The 10,322-nt window shown below is 30.7% G+C and overlaps 1 protein-coding gene across 1 annotated transcript; it reads right to left on the reverse strand.

Annotated features, from left to right (window-relative positions):
• Positions 1–715: 715 nt before the first annotated feature.
• LOC100814559 (mediator of RNA polymerase II transcription subunit 19a) lies at positions 716–6,682 on the reverse strand. The gene is made up of 8 exons (XM_003528756.5): positions 6,209–6,682; positions 6,008–6,128; positions 3,243–3,291; positions 2,060–2,349; positions 1,662–1,901; positions 1,330–1,389; positions 1,030–1,179; positions 716–942 (listed from the first exon to the last, which is right to left on the reverse strand). The coding sequence occupies exons 3-7, from the start codon at positions 3,271–3,273 to the stop codon at positions 1,129–1,131; spliced, it is 672 nt and encodes a 223-aa protein (XP_003528804.1). The 5' UTR covers positions 3,274–3,291; positions 6,008–6,128; positions 6,209–6,682; the 3' UTR covers positions 716–942; positions 1,030–1,128.
• Between the last annotated feature and the right edge of the window lie 3,640 nt (positions 6,683–10,322).

Below are 10,322 nucleotides of genomic sequence, written 5' to 3' on the forward strand. Positions count from 1 at the left end.
ATTCAAGACTTAAACAAAGTTTACATTAAGACCTTTGTAAAAATATATGATATGTTCTTTTAAAAAAATGTATCATACAAAATCCATTATTAATTTTGTATAATGAAATATAGAAATTAAATCTTTCTCAATTAATAAAATAACTAAATTACTCCTAACATTACCTTCGTAAAAAAAAGACTTTTGTATAAAGATTCTTTTATGGAAACATAATACGCTTTAAATCCAAAAGCTACCTAAAAACTATCAACTACAAACCTAAATTATAATTCGGAGTTAAATAAAATTTAAAAATATTTTTAAAAAAATAATATAATTTTATAAAAATATTCTCATATTAAAAAATAATTTCATACCACTACCAAATATATAGATGCAAAAAATAAATAGTCAAGAGGTTACTTAAAAGTAACACATTCATAGTCCTGTTATGAGTACAGGATATTTTGCAGTACAAAAACACTAACTAGAGTGTGTTAACCCTAGCCATTTGCTGGAGAGGCTCATCCCATCTCTCTCATTCAAAGGTAATTGATGAACCTTGTACAGTGATAGTAATGTCACCACACGGATCAACATAACACAATAGTGGATGATGCATGCTTGAGGTCAAGGCAATCAATTTACATACCCCCCATAGTTAATTCAATTAACATAAACAAGAAACTGTTACCTCTAGTTTAAACTACCAATTAATTAAGAACACTACAAAATATTTTTAAAAAACCAAAATAATGTATACATGTTGAGATATCCAGTGCTCCAAAAGACTGGGAAAAGGAAGAAGACTACAGTTTTGCAAATTACTGCCAATCCTATAAGGTAATTGTTATTGTACAAAAGGGAAAAAAAAGTTTATCTTCATCCAATTTTACCTGCATCCTTTTCCTTCGTCAGGTGAATTCACCATCATGATAATCTTTAGTCAGATCACTAGCTACCCTGCAAGAAAATAGAAGACATCGTTATCATAAATTAATAAGCCGTCAACTATGGCTGAAGATAAACTGAAGATTGTGGCAAATGTACCTCAAGAAATTTGATAATGTCAATTGAAAGACCCCTCCAAATTTAACAAATGACAACAACCAATTGAGGAAAAGAAGTGAACTACTGTACGGTACCATTTTAGCCTGCAACCTTAATTGCCCCCAATTCATCAATTTTTGAGCTCTTGTGCTACAATGAAATTGGAAAATTGAACAGAGAAGTGCATTAAAGATTGGACATGATCAAATACGAAGAGATAGACATTTCAGAAATGTATATAGAAAAGAGAGAAAAATGGTTGGAAGCTTATCCTAAGACAAGGTGTCTTTCCTTTATTACCTTGCTCTTTTTGTGTTTGTGCACATCATTAACATCATCGTCTCCATCATGCTTCCTTTTCTGAAATATAGAGAATTAAAAAAGATTAATAAATAGAACTAAATGTTTGCAACGTGTCCAAATAAAATGTGGAGCAAAGCCCCTTTAAAATGCTAGATGAAACAGATGTCCCCACCGGATCTTAAATCACAAGACAATCGAGTAACACATTATGATCAACACAATAAAATTGCATAAAGCAAATTTGCAATGTTATGGCATGGAAGGACTTTTAGAACACTATTTACTCTCAATGTGAACAATGTAGATGCAGCCATCTAAAATTTCTCAACCTTTTCATGGTGTTTCTTTGAGTGATCAGCACTGGAATCACGATGTCCACTTTTATCTTTCTTTTTGTCCCTGTCCTTGTCCTTGTCTTTGGTACGGTCTTTATGGCGATGCTTGTGCTTCTTATGCTCCCTATCCTTATCCTTATCCTTATCCTTGTCTTTGTGCTTTTTATGCTTCTTCTCCTTGTCTTTATTCTCACCTTTTGATTTTCCTGCAATAGTTGGAATCCCTTTCTCTGCCTATTAGGGAAGAAAAAAAAAGGAATAAGCGGCATTCATATACGTCAAAAAAGAACACATTCAACTAATTTTTAGAAGAAAAAAAAGTGATAGCATGTCAATTGATTTCGGCAAGAAAAGCAAATTAAGTATGATCAAAATCAAAGAAAATTTCTTACAGCAGGCAAATCAATGGGAGCTGTTTCCCGTAATTGAAAAGCTTCCTTGAGAACATCTAGGTCAAAAGGCTGTATACGAGCATTTGTATCTCTGAATGAAGATGTATTCTGAATAAGTTGTTCCAATTGCATCCCATCTCCTTTTCTTATTTCTGTGTCTCCTACAACATTGTGAAGGTAGTGTGTGTCCGCAATTGACACAGGGAGAGACCTCTTGCAGAAAAATTCATAGTGGGGTAGTAATTTGAAATGACTTATAAGATCCACAGCACCAGTCAATTCCCTTGGTCCTAATGGTTTAAAAACCACAGTTTTAATGACAAACAAAAATACACACAAGAAAATACAACAAAAATTTTAAAAAGGGAAGCTTGCAGGGTAATTTTAATGTATGGCTCAAAATCCTGAACAAATGCTTAGAGCATTTTATATCAACGCTTTCCAATTTCTTTTCATCCAATAAATTCATCCATACACCAGGAAATGATCACATTAAAGCAAATAAACAGCAAACTATGAGTTTCTGTAAACACAACAACATGTTTTGTTATGTGGGTTCACGCATAAAGCTATTATATACCAAAGTTGAAAAGTAGAGTAACAGAGTTTATCTTCTTTGTACAAAAATATATAATCAATGTACATGTTGATATCAATTTTTATGTTAGATGAGAAAATTTATGACAAATGTATGTCCAAGCCAATAGTATAATGCCAAAAAGAAAAGGAAAAACCAATTTCACAAAAATTGAATTGAAAAATAATTCATCCTCATGCTATCCTTCAGCTAAACAATGAATCTTCCATCTCATCAATCCAGATTATTAGTATAATAAGAGTACAAAATTAATATTTTATATCACAAAAATTCATTCTTATTATTTAATATATTCTCCCTTTTCCCTTTTCCATTCAATTTGAAAAATTTTCAACAGGCACTAATTGACTAAGTTAAAATTTTGTTAAAGGGGCAAATGAAGATACTATTCAAGTTAAAAATACTAACTGATTGAAAATTTAACAAGTATCACCAATTGGATAACTTGTACAGTCAATGCCATGCAGATAGGAAATCAGGACTGGCATATATATTATAATAATAATAATAATACAACATTAGACAACAAACAAAGATTTGTGTAAAATAACATAATGTAGAGCACTAATGTAACAAACTTTTTACCTCCTCCAAACTTTTTGCCTTCAGGATCCATGAGTCAATCTTTCATGAGCTGTTGAACCATAAACAACTTCAATTTATTATATGACACAAGGTATCTCTCATCCATAAATGTCAAAACTCAAAAGAGGTTTCAATTGCAAGATTTCAAAATAAATATATTTCTGCATATAAGGGCAGAGATTTTTATGATAGAAAGGTAAAAATTATATTAAAGAAAAAAATAAGGAAAATACAGTACGAGTCGATAAGGTATCCACAGAAGCATTTAATAAAACACAAATGTATAGAATAGAAAAAAACTAAACATGCAACAAAGCTGCCCCATCTCTCAGCAGACAAAACATGCACTGTGGAATTTTACATTTGTAACAGGAAGTGGTCACTTGAAGAAGAACTCAGTCTCATAGCATGGTTATAAATTTGAAATGATTTATAAGATCCACAGAGTTGTCATGGCCAATAATGACCTACCTATCTTTTCCCCCATCTACAGAAATTTAAATTTTCAAACACCAGAGGTCAGAAATCTTGCCAGAGAATCCCATATCGCACACAAAGCCATCATCCAATTAGTGTTTTTGTTTTTTAAAGGGGAAGAGAAATCTCAACTTTGCTCCCCCCCACCCCCCAAAAAAAATGTCATTCCAAGGGCAAAACAATTTTTTCGAAAAACTTCACTAGCACTACGACCATAATTGCAGCCTCTATGCTGCTATTCAAAATGTGCATGGCTAATCAAACTTTGTAGCAGCCCATGGCCGCTCCACACCACTATTACAATATATGCACCATTTATAATGATCTAAAAATACACAAATTAACATGACCAGAAGTAACTTATATAATCAAAGGACGTATTCATTTCAATCATTTGGATACTATGATTCATTTATAATCCAAATCTAAAATGAAGGGGAAAAAAACAATGAATTCTCAAAAAGTAAAACTTTAGGGTTTCTAGAAGGCCGTGCTTGCGTAGCCAAATGAGTAGCTGATATGCAGATATCTTTTTTGCTCATTTTATGGAAATAAATAACCTTAAAACGATAGTTATCAATCTCAGATACCAGTACGTAGCATCTAACTCTGTTATCAATCTCGGATAGCAAGATAGCACCATGATCGCTATTTTAAATGTTATAATACAAAGTAAATATTTATAGTAGACATATAAATAATCAAAAACAAAACGAAAAACCCAAAATTAAAGAAATTTGTGGTAAATTTACGGTTTATACGCACAATCACCATCAATCTAAGAGCAATAAGAACATGGTAATGAAGTCAAAAAAGGAAAGATGATGGTGAAATTAATTAAAAAAAGAAAATAACAACTTAGATATAAAATAAATAGGAAAATATGAATTGGGAAGTCTATAGGAAGAAGAAAAAGCGTAATACAGGATAAAAAGTAATTGTGTAAAGTGTGAAGAAATAGAGGTTAAACCAAAGGTAATTTTTTGTGGAATATTTTACCCTAAAATTAAACAATCAATGATGTTTCAGGGGTAAAAAAAAGGTTATTTTGGTAGCTCCACTTTAGCGCGCCAAAAGCCGTTATCTTGGTAGCACCACTACAGCGCTCAAAAAGCTGTTATTTAGGCCGTTATGGCTGTTGTTGAAATTGAAAACCACTCTACTGTTTGAATCCTATAGCAGTCCTTCTGCTCTTCCCGCTGTAGCACCATCATAGTGCGCCATTGACTACTATGCTTAAAACTCAGGTGATTAACAATGATGTTTCATGGGTAAAAAATGGGTTATTTTGGTAGTGCCACTTTAGCGCGCCAAAAGCCGTTATCTTGGTAGCAACACTACAGCGCGCAAAAGGCCGTTATTTTGGCCGTTGTTGAAATTGAAAACCGCTCTACTATTTGAATCCAATAACAGCCCTTCTGCCCTTTCTGCTATCCTGCTGTAGCAACACTAGTGTGCTATTGACTACTATGCTTAAAACTCAGATGATTAACAATGATGTTCCATGGGTAAAAAATGGGTTATTTTGGTAGCGCCACTTTAGCGCGCCAAAAGCCGTTATCTTGGTAGCACCACTACAGCGCACAAAAAGCCGTTATTTTGGTAGCACCACTACAGCGCACAAAAAGCCGTTATTTTGGCTGTCGTTGAAATTGAAAACCACTCTACTATTAGAATCCAATAGCAGCCCTTCTGCTCTTTTGCTATCCCGCTGTAGCACCACTATAGTGCGCTATTGACTACAATGCTTAAAACTTAGATGATTAGTTGTAATTACTTTAATTTCGCTTATACTAATGACTCAAATTCATGCTTTTCCCTTTAATTTTCATTAGGGTGACAGGAACTTGATTAATTAGGCTTTGAAAAGATAAAAGTTTCTGCTTTCAAAAAAGAGAAAACTCGATTGTGACCAGCGGCGGAAGTAGACTGTATCCTTCCACAAATTTTACCAGAAACGTCAAGAAATCAAACCCTAGAGTCACCAATTTTAATAGGGCATTACTTATTCACCACCTTAAGACCAGGTTAGTCCTCGAAGAGCACTTTTGGCAATGGGGGAAAAAATCCATGAAGGAAAACACTACAATTCACACAAACACATGCAAATTTTAGAATACTAACACTAATTTCAAACAGTTATCAACAATCTGCACGGATTTCAGCCAAAAATCGTTTTCTAATCCCAACTCTCTCTCAATTTCCACCTTTGAGAAATATTCAAACGCAATGTTAAAAAAAAAACAAAAAAAACTCGTGTAGGAATTGAAACAATGAAGAAAACTCACATGAAGTGGGCGAATTGTGGGTTTCGAACAAACAAACCCCTTCAGGATTCAAACGAACCAAAGCCACGTCAATCTAGAACCTTTCTCGACCTTCGACCACCCAACAAATACTTCCCGAAAGCTGCGCAAAATTGGAATTGTTAGAGCGAAAAACTCCAATTTTTCGAAAAGGGTACCCAAGATTGCGAAGAAAAGGGGAACCTTTTTGTCGTGCGGGAAAAACCAGCGCGCAAAATTGGAATTAACCCGTGACCGAGTTCGCTTGCGAGAATGAAAGAAAACACCGAAAAGTGCAGATCCAAGCACCGGAAGAAGGAGAAGAAGAATTGGGTCCTCACATGAGCACGTAAAGAGAAGATCTCTGGGGTCAGTTCTCGAACAAACTGTTTTTTCCTTTCCTTCGCTCGCTGCTCTCGCTCGTGTTTGTGTTTCTCTGTTTTTTCTGAGTGTAAAAAAAACAGCAAAACCCAAAATTCTCTTCTATTGCCGATGCCAGTTGCCACCTCTGAATATATATTCAGCCCTAAATTTCGGTAAATTTTCGGTTTTACCCTTGGCTTGTGCTTCTGCTATTGGATCATGTGTCAATTTACGGCAATAGCCAACTTTGGACTATTTCGGAAAATAGAGTGGAATATCCATAGGAGATTTTCTGTTTTTGTTATTAGACAACACAAAGTGAAATTTTTAAATAAGGTTCAGGTACAACAAACACCTCATCTTGTTAGTGTAGGGATCATTTCACACAAAGGTACTTGACCAAACCTTTGTAGAATTATGAAAAGAAGTTGTGTCCACGTGCGTTTGGGTTTTTTTTTTGTAAATTATTTTTGCATGAATTTTCTAAATTTTGTTATAAAAAAATAGATGTATAGAAGAGGTGGATTGGTTTAATGTTGAGTGAGAAACAAATTTCATCCAATCATATTTTATGATCTTTTGATTTGCTTGTTTTGTCAAATTGAAATCAAGTTTATTAACTTCGTGTTTACTTTGAGCGTCAGAGGAGAGTGATGTGCATTCACTTGATGTAAAGAATACTAACTTTTACATAAACAGTACGGTTTGGACGTGAAAAAACACTATTAGTGTATTGGCAATGCATTTCCTAACACGCACTAAACAAAAATACATTGAATTAGGTTTTTTTAGTGCATGGTAATAGCAAACAAAATGAAGAAAATAGAAAATTGAGAAACGGGCAAATTGAACACTAAAAATGTCATGGAGTGGTATTTCTCGAATTTGCAAATTGCTGTTTTATGATGTTCAAGTACCGGAATGTCCACACATTTGTTTCCTTCTCCAAGTGCAAAGATTTGTTTGACTGCCCGTTCTCAATTGAGTTTATTCCATATCTTAGTTTAGTTAAGTCATTCAATTTATCATTAATTTTGTGTTTGCCCACAAAAATCAAATATTTTGTGAATTTGTGATGTTATAATCATTTGGGTTAGATATTTTATTTACATTCAATTCATCAAAAAATACATCTGGTCACAATTTGTTACTATTTATTTTTATACATGCAATTTGTTACTATTGTTAGAGATTCAGAAAATATGTCATCACAACTTGCTACTATTGTTAGAGATTTGGAAAATATGTCATCACAACTTATTATCATTATTAAAGATCTTCTTATTGTTAATCATTGTGAGTTTAATAACTATGTATTAACAATTTAAAATAGATTTATATTATCATTTAATCATAAATTATTATTTGTATAACTTTTAAAGTGATTATTATAAAAATTAACAATTTTGTTTATACATGATGGTCTCTAATTGGATGATACTATGAAATCATTTTATACTATTAATGCATCATCCTTAAAATTAATTTGAAAACTTGATTTCTTAGGGGCTCCTTTTAGGTATTTTTTTAGTTGAATTTTAAGTTTTTCAAAAACAACCGACACAATTTTAGTTTTTTTTTTCGATTTTTAATTTCAAACTAAAATTATTTAAAAAGTTTTCTATCCTATGAAAATTAGTTTAAATGTACTATTATGTGGTAGTGATGAAAATGATAAGGAAGGTGATGATGGCTAATGCAAGTAGTGGTAGTTGGTGATTAAGGATGTTTATGATTCCAGATCAACTTATAACCCCGCCTTTAAATTGGATTGAGTTTCTAAAGTATTTGGGTCGAACACGATTAAGACTCGATCATAAAGGATTGAGTAATGGATTCTATTCTTTGAATTCAATCCAACTCATACCATATAACTTTGTTATTTAAAAATTAATTATAAAATACAAAACATATTAGTAATATTTAGTTCACATAGTTTATTAAATTATTAAATTAAACCATTTGTGATTTTTTTTCTTTTTTAAGTTGTTTTGAACTTTATTTTGATTTTGTTTATTTTTCCACATATTAATATCATATTTTATTTATATCTAAAATAAAAATATTGTATTAACATTAAAATTATTAATTTTATTAATCATCTGTTTTCACAATTTGATATCTTTTGAGTGCATTTAATTATTATATACTTAAAAAAACTTTAATAAAAAATAAATTGTTGTTCTAATTTTTTATAAAAAAAAATATTTTAAAAATTTTCAGATCAACTCAACCTATTTATGATTGAGTTAGATTGGGTTTGCAAAAAAAGTTACACAAACCTAACCCAACATGCAAAATTTTGATAGGATTGGGAAATAGGTTTGGCAAATGGAACCCAAGATCACTCCTATTGGTGATAGCAATGTCGATGACGACAACAACAATACTGATCAATAGTGGCGGTGTGACAACGACGACAACGATAAAAGTGAAACTGATGGTAATGATAGCGATGAAAATAGTAGTAATAATGTTGACAATGGTAGTGACCACAATAGTTGTGATGAAGGTAATGATAATGGTGATGAAAATACTAGGAAGAGTATTTGTCAAATATAAAAAGTGTGAGCTTTCTTAAAATTAAAAACTAAATTCACAATTTTTTTTCTTAATTTTTAAAATGAATGTGAAAGTATTTTAAAATGAATTAAAAACTATTTTAGTTTAATTTTTGTTGAACATATTTTATTTTGAAAATTAAATTTGAAAAAAAAAATTGACAGCCACCCCAAATATATCCATAACGTGTTACTTTATTTTTTTGTTTTGAATTTTTTTATGATGTATTTTAAAAGAATTATTAATTATAATTATTTTATAAATTTATGTGTAATTAAAGTTTAGTTTATAAAAAATTACTCATATTTGTGATTAAAATATACGAAATTTAAATTATTTAAAATGAATATTACATGTTTGTAAAAAATAACAAATTAATAATTTGTTAACTTATCAACTGAATTAATACTCTTGCTTCTTGTTTGTGTTAAATAAACTTAAGTATTGCAATATATTAATAATAGTCATAATTACAATTAATTGAAAATATTAAATAAAGGGGATGGCATGAACCTCCACGAGTGTTGAGGGGCTACAGGTGCACAAAAGTAGTCTCGCATTACTTTTATATTAAGGCTAAGATGAGTTTGTTAAATGGATTAAAAGTCGATTTGTCTCTGAATGTAAATATGGGAATGTTACCCTTTCATGTTTGTTATAAGTTCTGAAGAATTATTTCTGAATATTATTAATTTTATACATGTTATAACTTTTTTTCTTATCATAAATTGATACACTTTTATTCGCATGAGAATCAAAATAAAATGATATTCTCATGGAAATAAAGTAAGCGATTTCCTTTTTTAAATTATTTTAAAATTTAAAAGATAACCAAAGAATACGAAAATCTAACCAAATACATATTTAAACATATAAAAAATAACTTTCTTAATCATAATATTTATGGTAATGTGATTCATGAGAAACATCCCCTTAGAGCGTATTCCTTAAAGTGTATTTATTTCACAAATTAAAAGTTAATTTCTAGAATGTAAATGTGAGAATGTATTCTTATGTTTGTTGTATGTTTCGAAAAATTATTCATAAGTATGGTTGATTTTTGAGAATGTTATAACTTTTTTGTCATATATTTTATATACTTTAATTCTCATAAATAGGAATACGAAGTGATATTTCCATGAAAATATAAATAATTATTCTCAAACACATAACTTTTTTTTTTTTACTTTCTTTTATTTATTTTTAAAAAAAATATGAAAATGTAACCAAGTACGTTTCTAAATAACATTCTAACAATTAGGTAAAACAAAACACCCTTAAATACCTAATTTCATCATTGAATTTATCAAACGCACATAATTAGATTCTTAAAAGATATAAAATTAAAAATTTGTTTCTGAATATATAAGAAAGATTAAATTATCTTACTTTT

The sequence above is a fragment of the Glycine max genome, chromosome 7 (genome assembly GCF_000004515.6).
Source record: "Glycine max cultivar Williams 82 chromosome 7, Glycine_max_v4.0, whole genome shotgun sequence".
In the NCBI taxonomy this organism is placed as follows: domain Eukaryota; kingdom Viridiplantae; phylum Streptophyta; class Magnoliopsida; order Fabales; family Fabaceae; genus Glycine; species Glycine max.

Excerpts from the sequence above, each read along its gene's own strand:
- LOC100814559 (XM_003528756.5), bottom strand. The coding sequence starts at position 3,273 with ATGGATCCTGAAGGCAAAAAGTTTGGAGGAG. Across the intron at positions 1,902-2,059 it reads CTCCCATTGATTTGCCTGCT|GCAGAGAAAGGGATTCCAAC; the intron begins GTAAGAAATTTT and ends CTTCCCTAATAG. Across the intron at positions 1,180-1,329 it reads ACAAACACAAAAAGAGCAAG|CACAAGAGCTCAAAAATTGA; the intron begins GTAATAAAGGAA and ends ATTTCATTGTAG.